The 24,326-nt window shown below is 59.1% G+C and overlaps 1 protein-coding gene and 1 pseudogene across 3 annotated transcripts in view; one reads left to right on the top strand and one right to left on the bottom strand.

Moving 5' to 3' along the window:
- The first annotated feature begins 690 nt into the window (after positions 1-690).
- LOC120616776 (uncharacterized) lies at positions 691-809 on the top strand (annotated as a pseudogene).
- Positions 810-1,985: 1,176 nt separating this feature from the next.
- Positions 1,986-24,326, bottom strand: part of FBXL18 (F-box and leucine rich repeat protein 18) — a 43,047-nt gene continuing 20,706 nt past the window's right edge. For 2 of the 3 annotated variants that reach the window (XM_039878571.1, XM_039878591.1), the window contains one exon: positions 8,991-14,553. In XM_039878571.1, the coding sequence (XP_039734505.1) occupies positions 14,397-14,553 (157 nt within the window). In that variant the 3' untranslated portion in view covers positions 8,991-14,396. Of the gene's footprint in view, positions 3,360-6,296; positions 6,395-8,990; positions 14,554-24,326 lie in introns of those variants that run through there. The other variant, XR_005656295.1, reaches the window with a different exon arrangement.

Raw genomic sequence — 24,326 nt, 5'->3', positions numbered from 1 at the left:
CGAAACATGAGTGTTTCTTATGAGCCACATTGGATTGAAGAGTCTCTCCCTTCCCTCCCCGCTTAATTGAATCCATGTCACCAAATATTCAGGGGCCGGCCCCACCCCGTGCCCAGCCAGCACCTTCCCTGAGGGCTCAGACCCTCGGGAGGGAACAGATGAGCCAGTGGGGCCTGTCCACGACCCGGGGGGTGTGCCTACTCCTCCTGGGCGCGAACACAGCAGTGTGCACTGACACCTCAAGTTCTAAATACCTCTGGACCTTGAGATTTTATTTCTAAAATTTCTGTTCTGAAGGAAAAATGATGAACGAAGATTAATTTTATAAGAGTGCTCACTGCAGCTCTGTTTACAAAAGCAAAAAGCTAGAAATCACCTAAGTGTCCATTCATTGGGGATCAGTTAGATAACCCGGATGAAGCACCAAAGCTGCGTGAATCGTGCTGCGGGGGATTATATGAGGCCGAAACGCGTGTGCCACACAGACCGACATAAAGAGCACGGGGCAAGGTTATCTGTAGCGCATAATCCCATTCTAATTTTTTTCAACATATACTTACAGCTAGAAAGATATATACGTTCTGGAATATTAATATGGGGATTAAATTATTTTCCCTTCTGTTTATAGTCATTATGTTTTGCAAATGAGCATTATTTTATGAGGGAAAAAAGACTGAAAAGTTGAATTCAGTCTACGGCCACGCCACCCTGAACACGCTGAGTCCCGTCTGATCTCGGAAGCTAAGCAGGGTCGTGCCTGGTGAGTACTTGGATGGGAGACCACCTAGGAAGACCAGGTGCCGTAGGCGCAAAAAAAAAAAAAAATAAGGGATTGTAAGCTGACAAAGTCCTTGCAACCTGTGAGGTCAACCAAGGGTCGCCTCGCCAAAAAAAAAGAAAAAAGAAAAGCTGAATACGGGAGGATAATGGCGATTAGCAGTGAAAGTCTGAACAAGTTACAGAAATAATACAAGAAAATAAGTGACTCGCTCTGCTTGGACGGGCGAGGACCGGTGGAGGCAGAGCCCCCGGGGACAGCGCCGAAGTCCTCCGGGTATCGAGGGACATGGCGAAGGCCACTAAGATACACGAGAAGGGCAACCCTAGCAGAGAGAAGGGCGTATTCAACCGACGGGGCATATCTGGTAGCCGTGCGTGTCCCCAAGCCCGACTCTCCAGACACCCGGGGCATCCAGGGGGGCCCGGGGCCCCGGCCTCGCTCTGAGGGCGGAGCAGCCTGTGCGGAGCGCACGGAATCTGTGCCGTCCGCGCTCGCCAGGTCCACTGCGAGCAAGATGGGCAAGCGGGGTCGGGAAGCACGCGCGTCCTCACACGAAAATCAAGGCCCTCGCCACCCTCATCTAGAGAGGGAAAAGAATAACAGAAGAAGGAAAATCCCCTTTGAAATCTAGGAAAAGATATTCAACTTTGTTCAGAAAAGAAAGGCTCGGTAAATCACACAGAGACACTATTTTTCACCCACCGAACTCGCCAAATGCAGAAGTTAGAGAGCGCCCTCTGTTGGCAAGACCGGGAAGCAGACAGTCTCGTACGCTGCCGGGGGGACTGCAAACTGGTCCCACGGATCCCCGCGGGAGACAGCTTGGGTGGGATCTATCAAAATTACAAACGCATACGCCCCTTGACCCAGCAATTCTACTTCTAGGATTTATTTTATAGACACTCGTACATGTGTAAAACGACAGGTATTCACATTATTAATTTGCAGTGTCGTATGTGATCACGAAAGATCAGAAACAATCTAAACGTCCCCCGACAGGGGACAGGTTAAAGAGGCTGTCATACACCCACCCCGGGAGTAGTACGCAGCCGTCAACACAGACTGAAGGGGCGAGGGGGCAGAAGCGGCCAAGTAAGAACCTTTGAAATGTCACCCTTCTAAAAAAGCAACAACAACAACAACAACAAACTGGCAAAAACGATCAGAATCAACTTTTTCAGGACTCTGGAAATTAACTAGAAGCTTGCAACAACCTGGGTAGCATTTACTCAAGAAAAATGTCTGAATCTTGGGAGGAACAGCAGTGGGCCGGGCGGGCGGGGCACAGGAGTGCGAAAGGAACATTCTCGCTAGGAAGATTCCGGCGCTTTTCCATTGCTGTATCACGTAACGATGTGCTCCTATTTCAAAAATTACTTTTAAAACAAAATCAGCAAAAAAAAAAAAAAGAACAACGTTGAAAAAGGAAGGACTGAACCCGAGGCTGATCGAACTCCTGGATCCAGTCCGGCGGCCAATTTGTGGGAAATACAGATGTGCTGACCGAAGGTGCCATTGGCCAAATCCGGACCGTGGGAGGTTTCTCCAGGCTGGCCAGCCCGGGATCTCCAAAACAGGACTCATCCAGGAAAGAAAGCCAGGGACAGGAACCTGTGGACAGGGCTGAGGAGGCTCAGCACCCTACGACGCGCAGCACCGAGCCGCGGCGCGGGAGGTGGCGGTGGGCCGGCAGCACGTGGCAGAGGGCGCTGGCACCGGCAGGGGGCTGGCCGCTCTGGGAGGGAGCGAGGGAGATGCTCACCACTGAATTGATGGGCGGGTGGCAAACGCTGCTCCTTCGTACTTTATAATTCGTCAAACTGTTTGTTTCGTGTGACGTTCCAGATTGGCGTTTAATTTTTTAAGAAATAGAAAAGGTTAAAAGAAATGCAAGCTCTCCACGTCCTCCCCACCAGGCAGGGGAGGGCCGCTTCGTGCCTTGTAGCTGCACTGTGACCACCGGCACGGGGCCTGGGGCGGGTGGCCAGTGGGCAGGCCGTGGTTGTCGGGGGAACGAAGCTGAGCCTCTGGGTTTTGGGGAACCTCTCACAGAGCTCATGGCTTCTCTCTGGCTCCCGCTCCCCATGCCCAGGGAGGGGCACCTGGATCCACCCAAGGGCTGGCTGGGCTCCCCCGATCCCAATGTAATTTAAAGAGGGTCCTCTCCACCCCCAGGGTGGCTCTGAACTGTCCAAACTTTGCCGCTCACTGGCCCCCAGGAGCCTGTGTCCAGCCTCGCGCCGAGGAGCCCATTTCCGCCAAGACCGCTCCACTAATGGCCGGTGCACACTTGCAGTGGGTCCAGATTTGGCTCTGTACAAACTTACCTTGATAGGACTTTTTTCCTAACCAAAATAGGTCATCATATCTTATATAGTATCCTGCAACTTGCCTTCGGTACCAAGGCATCGTGGACCCTCATGTTTTACTAGCTATGAACGTGATCTCTCCTTGTTCCCAGCTCCACACTATCTTGTGTTTTCAATGAAGTTATTTCTATTCATTTTATTTTTATATGTGTGTGTGTTGTTTTGCTTACATCTCAGAATCGGGTTCATCCGTGCCTATTGTAGAAAATCTGAAAAAAGACAGAAGAGAGAAAGAAAGTGACCAGAAAACCTTTCATTTGGGGAAAATGGTGGCCATTTCCTTGTGGTCATCCTTTCGAGCCCACTTGTTTTTCTCTGTCGCTTTGCTGGGGACTCTGAGGGCAGGAAGGGTGGGGGAGGCCTCCGAGGGTGTATTCATTTCCTATTGCTAATATCGTATCAATTACCACAATTCAGTGGCTTAAAACAACACGAGTTAATTGTCTTACGGTCCCGGAGGTCAGAATTCTGACAGGGGTCTCTCTGGGCTGCCATCGAGGTGTCGTCAGGGCCGCAGGCCTCTGGGAGGCCCCAGGGAGAACCCGCCTTCTGGCCTTCTCCAGCTCCTCGAGGCGCCCGCATCACGTTTCGTGGCCCCTTCCTCCGGCACTGTGGGCTGAGTCCTCGAGCTGCCATCTCTGCGTCTCCTGCCTCCCTCCACCACTTTCAAGGCCCCTTGTGATTACATCGGGTCCTCACGATAATCTCCCCATCTCGAAGTTTGCTGGTCAGCAGACTTAGTCTCCTTTTGCCTAACGTAACCTGACGTGGCCGAGGGATCTGGGGATCAGGGTGTGGACATCTTTAGGGGCCATAGTCTCCCTCCATAGATGGCCTGGCGTGATGCCGTCAGGACCCGGGCCCAGCTCTACATAGCAGGTGGGTAGGAGGGAGGTGACCGGGGTCTGCCTGAGCCCACACTCCCCAATCCCGACACAGCCAGCAGGAGGCGTCTGCCCTCCCTGGACGCAAGGCTGGGGGCTGTGGGGAGTCACTATTGGATTGGATTTACATCATCTGAACTTTATTCATTCCAGTTTATCTGCATTTGCTCGTTTGTATGCCTTAAGAATCCTATATGTCCTGGGCAACTAGTACATTTGAAATCAGGGTGCTCAGCAGCTGGGAGGTGACCCCCACGTTCTGAAGCCAGGAACTGGGAGACGGACCAGCTCATCCTACCGGAAGCTGCTCAGCCCACACCCCAGATACAGTGCTGCTTCCACAGCTTCCTCAAAGCTCAATCCAGCCTTAAAAAAATTTATCCTTAGACCCAGAAATTTTACTGACGAGAGTCCCTCCCAAGAAAATAAATCTAAATATAGCAAAATGCTCCAGCGCCACGATATTCCAGCGGGTTTCCTTGGAAGAGTGACTAATTAGAGACAACTTAATTATCCGGCAGCGGGGGGCCAGCGGACATGTGACAGCAAAGCCACATCATTAACATGATGAATCTGGAGGAACACAAGCAAGATGCCTTCAACAGGGTGGGCATAAGTAAAGTAGGCCCCTAAATCGGATGATCGCAGCTACGAAGGGTTTTTAAAAGCATAAAATGAGGACGCAAACTAAAACGTGGACAGAGGTTCTCTGGCTGGTGAGGAGGTGGGTGATTTCTCTTCCCCTGGGTCCCCCTCTGAATTTTTCAGATTTCCTGGGATGAACGTAATAGAAAAGTTTTACCTTTAACTGAATAGGTTGTGTTAACTCACTGGTGTGTAAAATGAACTCAGTCCCTTTGTGTAAGTGTGTGAACGTGTGTGCATGAGTGTGAATGCACGTGTGAGAGCAAAGCATGGGGAGTGAGTGTCTAAATATTGTGTCTGCATGTGTCTGAGTGTGACTGAGCGCGAATATAAATGTAAGAATGTAAGGTGTGTGCAAACGTATGCACGTGAGTGAACATGTGTGTACGTGTGAGTGTGAATGTGTGAGGGTCTCTTGCGTGAATGTCAGTGTGGGTGTGCAAGCAACTGTGTGATAAGGGAACACGAGGCGGTGTGAATGCAGGAGTGCGTGCAGGAGCGTGTGTGTATGAACACCAGTGTGTGCACATGTACGTGCGAGCGTGCGTGTGGATTAGAAACTGTGGGGTGTCCGTGTGTGTCAGGGTGCGGGGGTCTGTGGGTGTGTGAATCTATGCACCTGCTTGTGAGAATGTGTGACACTGCAAATGTGTGTGACGTGCGTATGAACCGATGAGCGTGCAGGTGTGAGTGTACACACGAGTGTGTGGGGCCACGTGAGTGCACAAGTGTGTGTGTGAGAGTGTTTGAGAATCAGTGTGCGTGTGCACGAACGTGAGGGTAAATGTGCGTGCGTGTGAACACCGGGTGTGCGTGTTGTGAGTGTGAAGGCCCCTGAGCCTGACGATGAAGTGTCTTTGGATGGGCGGTGGTGGCACTCGGCTCCCCAGCGCCGGGCCCTCCCTGCAGGTTTGGCTCAGAGCCCAGCTCCCACAGCTGCTAATGGGGGTCAGGCCCTGGCACCCCATCTGCACCGGCTGTGCCCCTCGCACACTCGTCCATCCATTCCGCCCCCCAGCAGCCCCCTGCTCCTGGACCCTCCACATGCAATGTCCCCCACGCCAGGAACAGCCATGGGAGCCTGGGCTTCAACTGAACACAAAAGCCAGCAGCCCTGTGACAACTGTGAGGCCGAGCAGCGCAGAGGAATCCGCCAGGAAGGGCCCAGCCTCAGCCACTCACTGCAGGTTTGGCTCAGAGTCACTGTCCTGACGGAGGGGATGCGCGGCCCCCCACGGGGGGTAGTGAAGGCGAGGGGGCTGGAGCCGTTTCTGAGAGGAAGGCCCACCTGAGAACAGAGACCTGGCCCTTCCACAGAGGCCTCCCTGCCGCTCCCCCAGCCCTGTCCCCTCCTGGGTGGCCTCTACTTAGGCCTGGAACTCAGCACAGGTGGGCACCCACTACCTGGAACAGCCCTGCCCCCTGCTCCCTCTCCCCTCAGCCCCGCCCTGCCTGTTAACCCAGGCCTGGAGGGGCCGGCAGGTGGTGGGGCTCCGAGGCTGAGGCCTTCCTGAAGACCCTGCCTCTCCTTCTCCTTCCTCTGACCGCCTCTCTGCCAACTTCCACTGGCTGCGCTGCCCGTTGCCTCGAACGCGGGGGAGGGGAGGCAAAACTCACGTCTAGCAACTTCTCCACGTGGCTCTGGCCGCAGATCTGACGGGAAAAGTGGAGGGCGACACACCTTCTGTGAGGCCGGCTATCTTCGGGCCTGGGCTCTGTGGCCAAGAGACAAATTAATAACTGACTGACTAACTAACCAACTAAGTAACCAATCAAACAAACAACCAACCAACCATCCATCTTTCTAACTTACAACCAACCAACCGACTAACCATCGTCTATCCATCCAAAACAACCAACTGGAATCGAATAACTATCCATCAAGTAAACTAAATCAACTGCATTTCAAATCCATCCATCCAACCACAACCAAATCATCAACTATCCATCCAACCAAATCAACTGACCAACATCCATCCAAATCCAACTAATCAACCAACTAACTCTACTAACCATCACATCCATCCGGACCAATCAACCGACAAATCCATCCACCTTAAACAAACTAACTAACTTCAACCATCTGCTGGTGGAGTTTCCATGGTAGTTAGCTTCTCCGGCCGTCCTCTGCTCGGCCAGGACTCGGTACAATCCCTAGCATGAAAGGGGTAACACAGCAGCACGCCCTGTGCATAGCTCTTGGTGACCATCAAAGCTTTTCGTTCTTGCTGCCCGTCCGTCCCCAGCTTCCAAGCCAACCCTCAGAACACACGGGCTCCTGGCATTTTCATCTTTGCTACAAAGAATGGCTTTACTTGGGGTCAGTTTGATGTTTCTGAGGCTCGGCCTATCGACACAGGCCAGGCTGCTTCACACACTCGATCCACTCCAAGTGTGAGCCCTCGGCCTTTCTGGAGAGCGTTTCCCACGTGCTTCCAGCACAGTGCTCCCCACACGCACCCGGCAAGGCCCTGGCAGAGCTGGCAGGGTGAGGCCAACAGGCCCGGGCCTCACTCGGGGTGCTCTGCCCACCGGGACACACTTGCCAGCAAGACCATGACACTGCCCCCCACTCCACCTGGTTCCTGCAATGGGACCTCGATCCGATGTCTGGCAGGTGGGGGTGTGTGTGCTCTGCCCTTGGATGTGGCGGGTCTCTGCCTCATTCCACAGTGGGGTGGGGATGCTATACGGTGTCCAAGGCTACGGCACAGCCTTTGGGTCTTCCTGGGACCCAGCTGCCACGCTGTGAGGAAGTCTGACGACCCTGTGGGCAGACCAGAGAGGACACGTGTTCTGGCCACAGGCTCAGCTGAGGTCCCATTGATGGTCAGCATCTATTACCAAACGTCTGAATACAGATGCTTCCAGAAGATTCCAGACTCCGGCAGAGGCTCTAGACCCCCAGGAACAGAGGCAAGCCATCGCTGTGCCCAGTCCAAACACTTGCCCTGTGGGAGCCATGAAGTTGGGGTGGTTTGCTGAAGCACGCAGGTGGTGTGTTCCATGTTCCTCAGCCTTGGCTCCTCCCACTTACCTGTCGCTCTAATCGAGTCACACCTGTGTCTGAAGAACAGGCTGACCTGCACTCCCATCTAATTCCCACCTGCTGTCAAGTTTGGCTTCAGCAGCACAGAGGGGCCGTCCTATCCTAGCTGGGAAGGTCACTGCTGATCCCTAGAGGACTGTCCCGAGTTTTCTCGCTGGCTCCAGGCCAGAAGTGAGCCATCATGGGCATCTTGTGGGCGCTCGCCAAGCCTGGGTGATGGCCTCAGACCCGACGGGGAATGTCGGAGGCTCCTGTTCCTTAATCACCATTCCAGTTCAGGTGAGTCTCACCTTGAGGACCAAGCCAGGAGCTGGGGCAGCGTCATCTCCTCCGCCCACCTGAAGGTCGCCGCCCTTGTCACTCTGTCCTGCAGCATCTGTGGAGCCCACCCACTCCCCGTGGCCCCTCCCAAGTCCAGGTCCACACGCCTCCGCGGACACCTGCACGTGTGCCCTGGCTTGTCACCACCTTTTGTCCCCTCCACACTGTGGCCGGAGCCCCGCTAAGCCAGGTCTGGGGAAGTTTCTGCCTAAAACTGATGCTGTGAATAAACCAGTCACAAAAGGACAAATATTGCGGGGTTCTACTTACACAAGGTCCCTGGAGTAGTCTAATTCTTAGAGACAGAGACAGTAGGATGGGGCGCCAGGCGCTGGGGTGGAGTGGGCAGATGGTGTTTAATGGGGACAGTCTCATTTGGGAAGAGGAAAACATTCTGCTGATGTCAGTGGTGATGGCTGCACCACAATGTGAATGTACTTACTGCCACTGACCTGGACACTTAAAAATGGTTCAGGTGGTAAACTCTGCCATGCGTATCTCACCACGATTGAAATATATATGATATGTACTGAATGAAAACTGACTCGGCCCCCATGACCCCCAGATAACACCGACGCTGACTCGGGCCCTGCCTGCCTTCAGCCAGCCAGTCGCCAGGCATCGCTGGTGTCCACGCAGCCCCCAGGCCACATGGAGTCTTTGTGCAGGGAGCAGCTTCAGGCCACGCCAGTGCCCCCGGGCCCCGCCCCACCCCTGGCCTCCCCAGCCATCGAGTCCAGATGACCTGGGGCAGCGTCTGGTCCCCTCTGGGCCTCATGTCTCCATCCAGGTCCCCCTGTCCGGGACGAGCACAGCGTCTGTCCTCACAGGTGAACAGCGATGGGTGACGGCAGTGCCTCTGCCCCGCTCCGGGGCTGGGGTGGGGGTGACAGGGGAAAGGCTGGGAGTGTCCTCACTGGAAGGACCACACAGACACCTGGTTTTCTAAATCGAGTCCACTTTATTTGAAACTTTTCACATGCCACAAATTTACATGGAAATACCCATTCGAAATGTAGTGTGAACACAAAATTCAGGAGCGGGCATCACCGGACGGACAAGGTCTGTCGTCAAAAGGCGGATGACGCGTATCCGGTCATTTAGCACCTGGTCACACACATACCACGAGAGCCCCAGCCGACTCACCCCCGCCCCCTTAAAAACATGCTGAGCCCAACTGTTTCCGGTCGGTCACACGCAGACGAGCACTGGTCAGAGGGACGGCTGGTGCCAGGGCTAGGAACGTGCCCGACGGCAGCAGGGTGTGTCCTGTGCCTGCACCCGTGCCACACGTGCGCATGCACACACCTGCCCGCCCGCGGCCACCTCACACCCCCTTGCCGGCCCCAGGGAGCACAGGAGGGACTCGGCCTCAGTCCATGTCCGGGCAGCGTTTCGCAGGAAGTCACTGCGGAACCTCAGCGGACTCACCCACAGGCCCCGGTGATGAACCTGGGGGCTTCTGAGCCCGACTAGACTCCAGGAGAACCTCAAAGGAGCCAGGTGGCATTGCAGAACCTGCAGGAGCCACAGCCTCATGGACAGCATGCGGGACACGCAGCCTCAGCACCCGCGCAGCCGGGACAACACGAGGGTCAAGGGGGAGTGAGGGACCTGCGTGAGGCGACACCTGTGGGGAGGTCGCTAACCGGAGAGGGAGGGGCGCTCAGCTCTGAGCAGAGCGGTGTCAGCAGAAGCCGGAGACGGGCTGAAGTGGCAGCCAGAGAAAGCGGCAGTGGCCCAGGTGGCCTAGGCCCTGTGGACGATGAAAGCCATGAGGCCAGAGGCACAGGGCTGAGAACCGAGGGCAGAAGCGGAGGAACATCCCTCCGGCCGGCGTCCGCAGCCTCGGGACCGGCAGCTGGTGGCCCAGGGCCCACGCTGCGCCCACCCCACGCTGCTGCTGAGACAGGGGCCTGCAGGACACCCAGAGGGCAGGCTTGGAGGCAGGAGGGCCGAGCAGAGCAGACAGCAGAGGCGCTAAGGTTTAGGAACGTGCCCCCGAGGGCCTGGGCCCCCATCGTTGTCACTTCTCGTGGACCCTGCAATGCCATCTTTGCTCCTCAGCTGGACTGCACGTGGGTTCCGAAGCCACTGCCACCTGGGCCACTCCGCTGCCACGTCTCCCTTCCTCCTGCTGCCCTCACACATCCCCCCACCCCGGCCCCTGGCCTTGCCTCTCACACCCTGGCCTCCCGGCCTCACCCGCTGGCCTGGCTCCTTACCACACAGGTCCCACTGTCTAACAGGTGGTCTCTGAGACCTTTCTTCCAAAGGCTTTTGAGCCAGATTCAAATTCTGCATACCTCACCGTCAATAAAGGTCACCAAACACCTGCTCGGTATAGTAAATAAAAGGGGTCACTGAACCACTATTGTGGGGCATGTTTTTGTAGTTTCAATAAAGTTGTGAATTCTCAAAAAAAATAGTCACTCCCTTGTCAGGGTCAGCGCAGCAGCGGCTCCTGCCTCGGACCCGCTCGTCCAGGCCCTGGTTCCGCAGCTGGACACAGCGACATGCTGCCTGTGGTCATTGGGCCGGACTGGCCTGGCAGGGACGCGGGGGTGCCCTGACCTTGTGACGTCAGTAGGAAGCAGAGGTTCTGGAAAGAGCTGTAGAAAGTGGAGCCACTGAGACGACACTTAGGCGACACTAGTCGGCCTGTGTGGGACCCACAGTTGTGTTTTTCCAGCTTCCGTGGTGGCCGCTCACCGCGCTCGGCAGACACCGGACACTTCTAATTAGAATCTTGCGCTCCCAATGCAAAGGGGGGGACTCGATGAGGCCACAGCACCACGGGCACCCACACCCCCGTCCCCAGGAGGAGGCCAGGTCTCCTCGCCCTGGGCTCTATGGCTAAAACCACTGGCACTCACTGCCAACCGCCACCCTTCTTCCTCGTCCACTAATTTATTTTTTTCTTACAAGGTCTCAGCAATTTTCAGATCCTAACGGAGCAAATACTGAGGGCGCGAGGAAGCGGGAGGAAGCGGGAGGCTGCTCGGATGCTCGGAGGACTGAGGGCGGGTCCATCGCAGGCCCCTCCTGCGGGGGGTGGGGCGCACCTCCTTGGCGCAGACCTGGGAAGGAAGTTGGCAGGACCAGGGCTGAGCGCACTGAGTTCAGACCCTCCTGTGGCCCTGCTCCCCAATCCCGGCCTCTGCCAAGCTTCTGTCCCCTGGGCAGCTGCGTGTCCTGCAGCTCTGGGTCCCCACACAGGAGTGTCACCCTCAACGCCTGCCCTGCAGAGCTGCCGGAGGCAGGGCGTCTGTGCCAGGAACTGTCCTGGCCTGCAGTCCTGGGCCCAGCGGAGAGCGCCTTCCCGCCGTGCACACACAGGGACCTGGCGAAGGGACTCTGGGACCCACGTCTCCTTGGGTCCCTGAAAGGGCAGCTGACAGGTAGGAATAAAATACCTCCACTGTATGAAAGAGTGAAGTACTCTCAACGCAGCTTCCTGGGGCTTGGAACAGAAACACTTCACGTGAAAATGAGCGAAGCCACCAAGACCAGGGCGGAGCCTGTGGTCTCTGCTTCCCTCAGGCTCAAGCAGCCTCCCTGGGAACATCTGCAGAGCCGGGGCCGGGCCGGCCTGGCGGGCCGCGGCAGAGCCTGAGGCTGCAGGCGGGCCCAGGCGGCAGGGGCGACCCTGGGAGGCCAGGGGTCCCTCTGAACAAAAATGCCCTGATCCCTCCCTCCTCACTCTACCCAGTGTCTTACACGCGTACGCCCCGTACACACGTGTGCACCCACACACACATGTGATCACGCAGGGAATGTGCGCACACACACTCCACAAACACGTACACAGCGGACTGCACGTGTATGCAGACACGCAAGCACACCATGCACATACACGCACGCACACGTGTACACGCGTGGGCACCAGTGCTGACCAGGCCCCGCTGAGCAGGCAGCATATGGTCCAACGCTTAACAGCTCAGTTTTGCCAATTGGGAACCATTAGGGTGGGTTCTCTTTCCAGCGTAAAATGCTGCAGGATATAAATTGCAATTAACACCGGTGCCAAAATAGCACTTAGTGAGAGTAAGCACATTACTAACATCTGGTGGATCCCGTCCCGGGTGTAGAAGCAGCGGAAATTCTCGCTCTGAGTAAAAGGATGGTTGTGGGGCACGCTGACTGACACACAAGGTCCTCTGTTTGGGGGTTGCTTTCCAACGCGGCTCGCGCCCCGGCGCCCGCGAACGGCCCCTCCCGGCCATGGGTCGGCACAAAGGATGCTGCTGGGTGACCCTCCTTGCTCGTGACAACGGGCCATCCAGGCAAGAGCGAGATACACAGCCGCAGCCTCTGGACACACTTCCAGTGCCCAGGTGGCCCTGGATAAAAGAAGGGCCCCCAGGGCCACCCAGGGCCTAGGGGGGCCGGGTCTGGACCACGGGGGTCCCGGAGTTGGCCAGTGCCCTGGCCTACCGCCAAGCTGTGCTCCCTCGTTTGTCAGGCTGAGACCAGCCACACCCTCGCTTTGAGGACAATCAGCAACCAGTCCCTGCAGCACCCTTCCCGATCAGCCGCGCCTGGTGGTCTCTAGTCGCCATATGAAAGAAATGTCCAGAAACTGGAAGGGGGGTGTGTTCCTACCACCTCTCAAACCTTCATCTACAGCCATGGGCCCCGAACGGGGACCTCAGCCCTGCCTCTCTGGGGCCCAGGGCAGTCTGTCCTGAGGCCTACGAGGTCAGGAAGAGCAAGACCTGGCTTGTGGCTCTCAGGGCGGGTCAGGACCCTGGAGGTGAAGCCGCGGGTCTGGGGGGGCCTGCAGTGGGGTGTTCACTGGGAAGCAGAGAGCCGCCAGCCCCAACCTGGGAGGAGGGGAGGGCGGCACTGGGAGGTCTGTGTGCCCCGGGGCATGAGTCCTCGCCATCGGAAGGCCTCCCGACCCCTCAGCCCGGTAGGGTGGGAGTGGCTGAACTGCCGGCCCCTCGAGAACCCAGGTGAACGAATGCCCAGAGACCAGGTCCCCAGCCCTTCGACAGCAAGTAAACTGCAAGATACACTACATGGAATGGGGGTGACTGTCACTATGCAAACAGAGTAGGAAGACGGCCGAGCTGGGGACCCCAGAGCTGACCGTAGCCAGAACGGGCAGTGACAGTGTGAGCAAGGCCCAGTAGGCTCTGCGTCACCAGCCCGGTGCACGACAGGCTCAGCGTGAAGGTCCTGGGGAGGCATCGTGGCTGGAAGCCGCCTGGTGACACCTGGCATCCCCGGGGTGTCCAGGAACACCGCCGGGCGTCGGCCCTCAGAAGCCCCTAGCTGAGGGGAGGCCGGCTCTGGGGGATGCTGTGGCTGAGGAGGTGGAGGCGGCGTCTGGGCAGGGGGGCAGGGGGCCGAGACACGGGGAGGCCAGCCCCACGCTGGAGCAGCTGTGCTGAACGTGTACGAAGGGCTAAGCACAGCTCGCTACTCGGCCTCCAACGTCCTCGCACGTTTCCCCACGAGGCCATCTGCGTCTCCCCAGGAATACCGACCTGCCCGAGGAGCTGTGGCCCCTGGGGCTGACCGCCGACCCCAGCAGCCACAGCCCCTGGGGTCCCTGCTCGGCACTGGCCCCGAATCTGACATCGGCCGGCTGGACCCATACCAGAGACATAACTGGGTGAAACGTCTCACCGGGCAGGAGAACCCCGAATCCACGGGCACCAGGCCGGCGAGCTCCTCCCTGCATCGCACTCACCGCTGACCCGAGGGGAGGGGCACTGAGGCACGCGGTCACTGGCCTCGCCATCAGAGGTCAGGGTGGATGTCCCGCAGGGCGAGCGTGCCCACCCACATGCACAGTCACCGCCAGCACCGGGCCCCAGGTGCCCCTCCACGTAGCCCGGTGGCAGGTGACCAGACACAGACGAGCAGAGGGACCCTCCATGGGGCTGAAGTGAAGGGGCAGCACTAGGGCCACGTGGTGCTCTGGGGACCCGGTCAGGGCCCCAAGGAGTCGGCGCACCGTGCCCCGCGTCTCAGCTGAGGAAGGCCTGCGGCCAGGCCTGAGAGTCTGACAGCCACTCGTCCCGCCCGCCCCCCTCATGCCGCCTCACCCCAAGTTTCTCTGAGTGACGCGTCTGCACCGGACAACGTGAGAGGGAGCACGGGAAGCCCCTGGGAGATGGGGGGTGCGCAGGGTGGCGGGGGAGAGGGCTCCCTTCGTCGTGACCCGGCCGGGGTCCCGGTGTCCGGCAGCCTCCCTGGCGTCTGCAGACCGGCGATGAGCCTCAGCGGCAGCTGAGGCACAGGCCACGTGCCCGTCCAGGCGATCCTGCTTCCTCGGCCACGGCGATGACAGGCTCGGCGACGGAAGCAGCTTCGCCTGGTGCTGGCCATCCCTGTCACCACCACAGGTTGGGTGGCTCCTCGGCCACTCTGCTTTTAAACAAGGTGATCTCGTCCAGGTGCACCATGGGGACGTCCCGGATGACGTCGGCCAGGCCCTCGTGGAGAAGAGGGAAGATGACGACGTCCAGAGCGGGCCGCTCGGCCTGGAAACTGAACCAGAGGCGAAGCCGTCAGCGGAGGAAGCCGCCACCTGCCCGGCTGTGGGCCCGGCGTCTCCCCGACTCCTGGGCTGATGCAGAAACGGCCCCGAGGGCTGGAGGGGGTGAAGCAGACAAAGGGAGCCTTGCTCCTGGGGATGGGGGCGCTGACGCTTCTGTGGGGGCACAGAGGAGGATCCACTGGGTGCCGGACAGAGGGTGGAGGCCGAGGGCAGCCGGCCTGCTCTGCGGCGGGAAAGCAGCCTGTGGGAACAGCCCCCATGTTGCTGTGCAGTGGGAGGGAGGGGGGGACACCCAGGGACCTGAAGAACCAAGGACAGTACCCACAGAGGATGGAGAGAAGGGACAGGGCCGAACCCACAGGCCCCAGGCCACTCCGGAGGGTACGAACTCCCAAGTCAGGTGAGGCAGCAACTCTGCCAGGAGAGAAAAGCCACCGGGAGCCGGGAGCCATCGTCTGGACATGTGACAAATGGCCATCAGACTACCTTCCCGCCACCGCACCCGTGGGGCCCCCTCCATGCAGTGCACAGGAAGCACGGATTTAGTTTCCACGGGCCAGGCACTGCGCTGAGAGCCAACAGACGCTTCCTCGTGTCACCCTCCCAAGATTCCACGCAGCCGGCCAACACAGTGACAACCCTTTTCCCGCCCGAGAAAGTGGGGCTGGGAAAGGTGACACCTTGGCCACAGTAGGCCCCTTAGCCAGTCAGCAGCAGAGTGGGGTCCCTCCCTCCTCGGTCAGATTGGAACGGCCCATCCTGTACAGAGGCCAGGAGACAAAGCTGAGGGCTGCAGGCCCTACAGAGCAGGACAGAGGATGTCCAGAACCCACAGCGACTCTGGTCACGAGAGAAACATCTGTCCCGCAGGTCTCTGTGGGCAAGAGGCGTCAAGGTGACACACAACAGGGAACCCAGGTCTGCAGAGTCCTCGCAGGGCGCTGCTTAGAGGAGGGAGGGCACTGGGCCCCGCCCAGGCCTTCAGCACTGCGTGACACCTGCAAAGTCGATGCCAGAAAAGCACTCATAAAACCTGATGTTTTGGCAGTAAAGAAGCTGAGGAAATATGCCTCCCAGCTCTGCGAGCGGTGTTCTGGCGGGCAGCGGTGTCTGTGACCGTGAACCTCGCAGGCGAGTCCTCACCTGCACACCCGCTGTGCCAGACAACTGGAAACAAAACATCCTCAGATGTGGGACACGTGTGCAAAGGCTTTTCCCTCCCTCGCTCTCTCCCTACCCGGGCTTAACGAGCTGCTGTCACTTTGCTGAAGGGGATGGATTTCTCAGAAAAAGCCAGGAATGCAGCGGCTGGCAGCCCTGGGCGGCTCTGGGCGGCTGCAGCTTGAGAAACCGGCACAGAAAGGCCCTGGGCATAGGTGGAGCTGCCACCTCGCGAATGAAGCCACTTCCTTAAGGCTTTTCCTTCAGTTCACACCTGGATTAACCTGGGCTGGGACAGAGCTCCAGCCACGCACACTGTCCTCTCTCTTTGTAAAGCCCCTCCCTGATCCTCGAGGAGCCCGCCACACTCTCGGCTGGACCCTCACTGTCCCCACACAGAGGCAGACCTCGCCTACAGCGAAGCTTGGAGTTGGGGACAAGGAAGTGGGGAAGATGGCGGGGGCTCGTCCATGGCCGGCGGGGCGTGTGTGACTTGCTACATGTTATAATGTCCTTTTGTATGATTCCAATATAGCTTGAGCTTTAAGGGAACGGATGTGACGAAATGAAACAAAACTCTTTCCAGCCACCCGCCTTTAGAAGCCAGCCTAGGCTGTGACTGACGGCAGGACAGGTCACCCACTGGGACTTCTTCCCTGACCCGGCTAATGGCATCAGTAACAGCCTCTGGCCTGGAGTCACCCAGGACAAAGGCCATGCCTGCGAGGTGACAGGTTTGCTCCCAGGCGCTGGCACGCAGCGCCCCATAGAGGCCGCCTGGTCCACTCCCCAGGCCCGGCTCTGCCTTGGGCAGCAATGCTGGCTTGGGACACACCTCGGGCCTCCCCGGTACTGTCACCTAGGGGCCAAAGAGGCAAGGTCCACAGAGACCAGGGGTGCAGCCTGCACACAGGGCCTGCTCGCTAGTCCTGAAACCTGGCACCGCCAGCTCAGCCGCCTGGCTCCCAGGAGAGGCAGCGAGGGGTGACGGCCGAGGGGCCAGAGGAGACGGGTGAGGAGCGGGTCGCCCAGGGCTCCCCGTGATCTGGGCAGAAGGGCTGGCCCCTCCAGGAGAGTCTGAGGGCTTTCATGGGGGCTCTGGAAAAGACAGTTTAAGAAAAGTCAAGCTCGGCCACTTGCCAAGGCCAGAAGGGAAGAAGGGTGCTGAGGACGGCCCCGCCCTGCCCGAGGCCCCCAGACGCACCCCAGGGCATTAAAGACTCATCTACCCAGACACCTCTCTGAGGCAGAGAAGATATTTTACCTAAGGAGCACCTGCTGGGTTTCTCTGCCTGAGAAACTAGAAACGAAATCAAAGTTGACAGCCTCTTCCCCCAAAATAAAGGTCTTATAGAAAAGCCAAAGTAATGAGACATTTCATAAAAGCCACTCGTGCCCTAACAGCCATGTTGAAGAGGCACCAAGGAGACGGTGGCCAAGAATCACAGGGCCAGGCGAGAGCTGACACAGAACAGCCATCAAAGGTTCAGGTTCTCAGAGGCTGCTTTGGGGGGGGCGGGGGGGGCACGGCTGGGCCCCCAGAACCCCGGCCAACCCAGAACCAGCCCAGACGCCGCCTGCGCTGACAGCCTGCCCTCACAGCCAGAAGGGCAGCGTGGCATTTTCTGTCCTCACACAGGGGACAGGGGCAGGAAGGATCTGGGGCTTGAAATGCTCCGTATCGGCTGTCATCATCCCACTGCAAAGTCCCCAGGTCCTACTCGGAGGGACAAGATCATAAATCCAAGGGCCCTGGACCACTGGGGCCGGCAACGCAAGTGAGAGGCTGGGGACCAGAGAAGCCTGGTGACAAGCGCGCCGCCCCAGGAAGCTGGAAAGCAGGGGAGTCGGTTTGGGGTGTCCTCAGGGCTTCCTTCCCGTCCCCCTCCCCGACAGACCGGGCCAGGGCCTCTCCCCTGGGGATGACGATACGGATTTCTCACGTGCTTCCAGAATCCCTCGGTGCGTGTGCAAGCGAAGCACTATATTACACCCGCTTCCGTGTGTAAACACGCCTTTCTTTTTCACACTTGATAGACACGCCCTCGGGTGACATGGAGAGCGTCCTTGTATCATCCCCCTGTCCGGATGCGTCGTAATTCCTCTCCCAGCCCCACTGACGGACACTTGGGGTGCTCTCTCTCTCTCTCTCTCTTCCTAAAAGCCACGGCGCTGCCGTGACGTCTGCACAAACCGCCTGGGGAGCCTGTCTGCAGAACCGGACCCTGGAGGTGGCAGACGTGTGGGTCAAGGGTGTAGACTCTGATCCGCTGCCGGCTCAGCCTCCACGGAGGTGGCCCACCCGCCATGGGTGACGGGGCCTGTCCCCTCCTGCCACTAACACAGGGTGCCCTTGGCCGGAAGGGGTGCTGCTGCTAACTTCACACTGCAGTGCACCGTGCCCAGTGATGTCACAAGCGGAGCACACCCGCGTGACCAGTACCCACACCGAGACAGACACCAGCTGTGCCCAGGAGCTCCTCGGGCGGCCTCCACTGACTGTGCTCCAAGGACAGTCACCACCTCAACTTCTGCCAGAGTGGACTCACGCCTGCCTCTCAGCCGCCCAGGGACAGACTTGTTCTCAGTGTGATTGTCGTGCCTTACAGGTGAGGCTGTTTTCTCCTGGGCCCAAGAGTCACCTGCAGCCCCTGTCCGGCACCCTCGGCCCTCCGCCCGTCGTGAATGGTGCTGTTGGTCCTGCGCTCACGGAGGTGTCAGCTACTGGTAGAACCGGGTCTTTGCCTGCGATGTGACGCGCAGATTATTTTTTCCTTGTTTGTCAATTTTCATAAATGACTTAAAACATGTAGATATTCAACTTCACTCACAAAAAGTATCAATTAGTAGTAACTGTCCATCAACAGGTGAATGTACAAAATTGCACAGATGGGCAATGAAATATCCTTCAACCATGGAAAGGAAGGACATTCTGACACATGCCACCATGTGGATGGACCTTGAGGACGTACGCTCAGTGAAATCAGCCAGTCTCAAAGGACAAGGACTGTGTGATTCCACTTCTGTGAGGTCCCTAGAGGACAGAGACCAGGAGACGGGGCAGAGAGGAGGAGGGGGTGTTGTTTATGGAGTTTCTTTTTGGGACGGTGAGAAGGTTTTGGGTGTGGACGGTGGTGATGGGTACGCGACACTTAACGCCACTAAACTGTACGCTGACAAATGGTTAAAATGAGAACTATTACGTTACAGGCATTTCACAACAAAAATTTTAAAAAGAAGAGCAGAACCTGTCTGCAGAAACATTGGGCAAGATGGGGTTCCGACGTTCCCAAGAAAGGGGGCCACGCCACCCCAACCCGGGCCCCGCAGGCTGACAAACCAACAGCGGTCAGCAACCAGGCGGGACGAGGCCCCCCGGGGGTGCCGTCACACTCAGAGCCAGCACGCCCTCCCTTCGGACAGCTCCACATGCAGAGAAGGGTCAGGGCACAGGCCCCTTCTGTCCCCCGACCCTGCTTCCCAGAACCCAGTGCCTCTGCCCCGGGGACAGTACTGTGGGTCATGGCCGGAGGCAGCGGAGGGTAGTGATGGCCACAGCGGCATCCGATGCCTGCTGGTCACTCACTCTCAGGACGACCGCCTCACGAAGCTGGGCTGCCTCATCTGCAAAGCGGGGAGAAGGCGCTACCGCCACGCGGCCGTTGGGGACTCCTGGGCTCCAGGGCAGGCACGTGGCCGTTGGGGACTCCTGGGCTCCAGGGCAGGCACGCGGCCGTTGGGGACTCCTGGGCTCCAGGGCAGGCACGCGGCCGTTGGGGACTCCTGGGCTCCAGGGCAGGCACAGAGAGTCGGTGGCAATGCCACGACCAGGAGGTTAGGGCAGAGCCGGGAGGCAAGGACAGTGGCTGCTGCTTGATGACAGGACACTTGGCTCAGACAGGGAAGTGACTTGCTCAGAGTCACAGAGCCAGTAAGTGAGGAGGCCAGAATGCGGGCCCAGGACACGCGGTCTGAGGGTGCAGAGCGGCAGGGGTGGGGGCGGGGGGGTGGTCCTGACCTCAGCAGGGTGCCACGCGGACCACAGCTAGCTGTCATCGCTTCATGTACGAAAGCCAAAGAGAGCCGAGGACCAGAGGACCGGAGTGCGGACTTTGCCGTCAGCCACGCCCAGAGGCCTCTAGGCCTTGCGGGGACCTTTCGGGAGGGGGAGTCACAGGAAATCGGGAGAGCCGTGCCGTGCCCTCGGAAGGGTGGCCCTGCCACGTGCAGTGTCTGGGGGGAAGGCGAAGCAGCGGGGTGGCTCGGTGCACGGCACGGAGAGGAGGAATCACGACGGAGGCACGTGGCCCCTCGGGGAGTGGCTGTGCGTCAGCACCCTGTCGGGGACAGGGCGGCTCAGGGTTCCCAGGAGACAGGAAGTGAAACGGAGAGGCTGGCTCTGGTCACTGGGCAGCGTGGCCCTGGGGCCAGGAGGGAGGCAGGAGCAAACATCCCAACCCAGTGAATGTGGGGTGGAGGGCCCCCAACGCCCGCAAGGAGTCACTGCTCTCTATGGCGCTGTCCCAAACTCGAAATCCAGACCCGGTACCTGGGCCACCAGAAGGGCCCGAAGTGGGCGAAGCAGCAGAAAAAAGCCACTCCGAACCGAGCAGAGGCGAACCGCCCAAGAAGTCAGAGAGAGGTCCAGGGGGTTAAGTTCCAAACTTGAAAGAGCAAAGTCAAGACACGCAGGAGAATAGAGAATGAACGCTGGTCAGGGAGCTGCGCCCGGCGCTGGACGCTCGCCTCCCACCAGCACGACCTGCAGGCCTGGCCCGAGTCGCCTCACAGCTGAGGAAGCAGCCACCTGAGGCCAGCGCCTCCTGAGAGGCAGGGCCAGAGCCACACAGGTCCCAGTGCCACATGTGCACAGGGCACGGCAGTGAGAAGAGGTGACCGTCAAGAGCCACCTGCTGAAAGGAGGCCGCACGCAGGCCAGACGTGAAAAGAGGTGACACTTTTGCCAGCAACAGGACTGCAGACATGACACCAGCCCTGCCGGCTGCGTCACGGGAAACAGGAGGACCTCAAGAGCAGGCAGGTGAGTGAGCAGGTGAGTGAGACAGAACAGTCCGGAGCCGGGCGCTTCCTCCCGCTCAGTAATTCCGAGCCTGAGGCGGGGAAAGGGTGAGAGAGAAGGAAGGCGTCAGAAGTGACAGCAGGGCCCGGCCCCTTCCTGTTCCTGTTGTCCATTCGTGGCCGGCAGGCCTGGGGCGGACAAACCAGGCACTCTGTTCCCGTGAGCCACGGCGCCATCTGCTGGGGACCTTGCGAAAGGCAGCTGGGACCCCATCGCAAGGCAGCAAGGGCCTTGGGAGCCGCGGGCCCGCAGAGGCCCAGTGCTGAGCTGCACTGTGCTGCCCCCTGCCAGGGAAGCCTTCTGCAGGCCGTGCTGGATGGTCAGATCCGTGGTAGGGGCCACAATGCAGCGGAAGCCCCCACGAAGATGTCCGTGCAGATGTGCACCACGAGGCCCTCCCACCGTCTCCGGGGCTGCGACTTGGCCCTGTCGCTACCGCACGGCTGGAAGAGGACCTGGGTCTGGAGGCAGCCCCGATGTGTGCAGCGATCCTGCAGCCGGGAGCCCTGGCAGGACGTGGGACTCCAGGGGCCGGGGCGAGCCCCACACAGCACCCAGCACAGCCCCCGGAGGGTGTGGGTTCCCTTCTCCCCACTGGGCACAAACTCCCGTCCTGCCAGTGCTGGGGTCCTGGCTGCACTGCTCACCTGCCCCTCAGGGCCTCGGTTTCCCCATCTATGCACCGGGGCTAATGACACGTGACTAACAGGGCTTTGCGAGGTCTGGACCGCAGAGGCCGCACGGCGTGCCGGCACAGAGGGAGTGCTCCGTGCAGAACTAGCCCGGGCCCCAGAACCCAGGACGGGCCGAGCAGGGCCAGGGCGGGGTGGAGAGTCTGCTAGAGCACATGAGGGGGCCACACGGGGACTGTGCAGGGCTCAGCATCGCGGGCTGCAGAGCCCCCCAATGCCCCTCCGCCAGCACCAGGTGTTCAGTGGGACCCTGTCCTGGGCCTGGCACACAGGGGACGGAGAGACTGGTGCACCCAGGACGTCCACTTGCCCAAGGCCAACCGTGGGTAACCTGGTGTTAAATACCGCGCACCAAACATCAGCCATCAACAGATATCAGTCACGACCAGTGTCCACCGGGACCGCCAGCACCCCCCCAACACCCCACCCCACCCCGGCCCCGGACCTGGGCCTGGCTTGTGCTTGTACGAAGAGAAGTAAGGAAAGCGCTGTCGCGTGCCAGCTCCCGAGACGCTGGGCATCTGGAGAGGGCTGCAGAGAACGTAACAGTGTTGGGGGGAAGCGCCACGTCCCTACGGAAGGGGTGGGCGGCGTGCCGTCCAGGCACTGCTCACAGACCACTGGGACGCCGCACCCAGCGGGCCGTGGAGACAGGCCGGAGGTCAGCAGCAGGCTGCAGGCAAGACGCGGTGTGGCAGATGGGGACCGGGGCACAGGACCGAGCACACGCTTAGGGCAGGGACCGCATCTAGTGCCAAGGCCGACCGACCAGCCCGGAGCACGGTGCCAAGAGGGTTCTGAGCATCAGAAGGACAGAGCGGCTTCACCAGCGAGCGATGCCCGTGAGGCGGGGAGATGCTACACACAGCTCCTCTGAACCACTCGCTGACCTTGGATGTCCTCCGCTTTGGAGAAGGCTCCTGGGTGCACAGACAACAGGACAACCAGCAATGACCAAAGCTGGTCCTCATTTCTACAGGTCACCCTCAGAGCGGGAATGTGGCAGAATCCCACAAGGGTCTTAGAACCCCTGGCCCCTTCGACAGCACACATCCACCAGGGAGGTGTCAGCTCCCCAAAGCCGGAGCCCATGACTGCAGGGTCCTAGTGTGAGCTGGCAGTAGGGTGAGGAAGAACCAATGCTCTTCCCAGCAGCAAAAAGAGGGCAGAACTGGGCATGGCGACATCTTCACTGCCACAGCGTAAAACGACAGCCTTTGCCTCGTCCTGTGGCAGCCGTCAACCAGCGACCTGCGGGCAGAAAGCAGCCGAGGGCAGAGCGCTGGGCTTGTGGCCACGCCCCTGCTCCCGAAGCCTCTGCACTGGGCTGGGCGCTGTCCAGCCCGCCCCATCAGTCCTCTGCAAACTGAGTGCCCCAGGGGCACTGGCTCCATGTCACAGAGAGAGGACAATGTGAGCGGTGGGCATGCCCGCCACCACCTGGCCTCTCCCCAGCTTCCACGGCTGGAAGACCAAGGTCTAAGGTGAGGGAAAGCCAGCGACCCAGAGCTGGCTGTGACGGCCACAGAGACCACCATGTAATGGGTACCAAATAGCCTTCAAAAACCACTTGCAGGTTTTTTTACTGACACAAAAACCTGTGATGTCGTGTGAAATCAAGAAAATCGGACAACGAAACCATACGATAGCTCCAGCTCGGGTCTGCAGGTCACGATGACCTCTGATTGGTGGAATCATGGGGCACTGTCACTTAAAAACGGCTTGACGCAGTCTAAGTTTTGCTATAAATGTTGCAAACACATATTACTTTTACAACTGGCAGGGGACGGCCTCAGCCAGGATTTCTCCTGGGATACTCAGCAGCGCACCAAGGACAGGCCACCACGCCGTCTGCACATGGGGCTGCTGGGGCCTATGATTCTGGAGCCCTCCTGGCTGAGGGCTCTTCTCGGAATTCTGAGAACACCTGAGGCCTCCTCCGTCGCCTCCCCCGCCAGTGGGGACACAGGGCTAAGGGAGGAAGCTGCAACCCTCTCTGCCATGCTGAAACGAGGGCGTCCACACTCGCCCTCGATCACGGGCACGGCGGCACTTCCTCCGGGGGTGGCCCAGCGCTTCCGTCTCACACCACCTGCCCTGGCCAGTCCCCTGCAGGACGCCGTACCTGAGCTGCATTCACCCTCTGGGCTCCTCGAAGCTGCAGCCTCAGGACGGCTGCCCTCGCCTAGGGATGCTGGGCCCTGGTCTGCAGGGACGGCAGGCCAGAGGACGCACGCCCTCCACAGAGGCCCCACAGAGGGCGAAGTGGGGAGACGCTGCTCCCCTCAACCCGCCCCCCGGGGAGAGTTGTTTTAAACTCACTGCCCTTACTCAAAACCAGCCACGTAACCCCGACTCCTCAACCTGAACAAGCACAGAGACACAACAAATTTAGAGTTCAAAGATCTTTGCATCAATTCGTAGAGAGTGAAACAGCTTCCCAGGGGCTGGGGTGGCGGTGGTGGTTAATGGGGCGGTGTCGGTTTGGGGAGATGGGAGCATTCTGGACGTGGGCGGTGGTGCGGACGCACAACAGCGCGCATGTGCCCTGCCACTGCACACCTGGAAACATTAAAATGGCAAAGTGCACGTTATACGTTCACAGATCTTTAAGATCAAAACTTAAAAACCTTTCTCTTTAAAAAAAATTCTTTGCACCTAGGGGACTGGAGCGTGGATGAGGAAGCCGAAGACTGCTGACCTCCCTCACGCTGGCTGCGGACACGGCCCCCTGGCACGGCCAGCGGCCTGCACAGTGGTACCCCCCCGGCGAGCCATCTCAGGTCAACTACCCCAGTATGGGAAACTGCGGTCAATTATTTGAGACTTA

Source organism: Pteropus medius, unplaced genomic scaffold (genome assembly GCF_902729225.1).
Source record: "Pteropus medius unplaced genomic scaffold, Ma_sr-lr_union100, whole genome shotgun sequence".
Classification (NCBI taxonomy): Eukaryota; Metazoa; Chordata; class Mammalia; order Chiroptera; family Pteropodidae; genus Pteropus; species Pteropus medius.
Note: the sequence above shows the minus strand (reverse complement) of the source record. Positions and strands in the feature narration are given on the sequence as shown.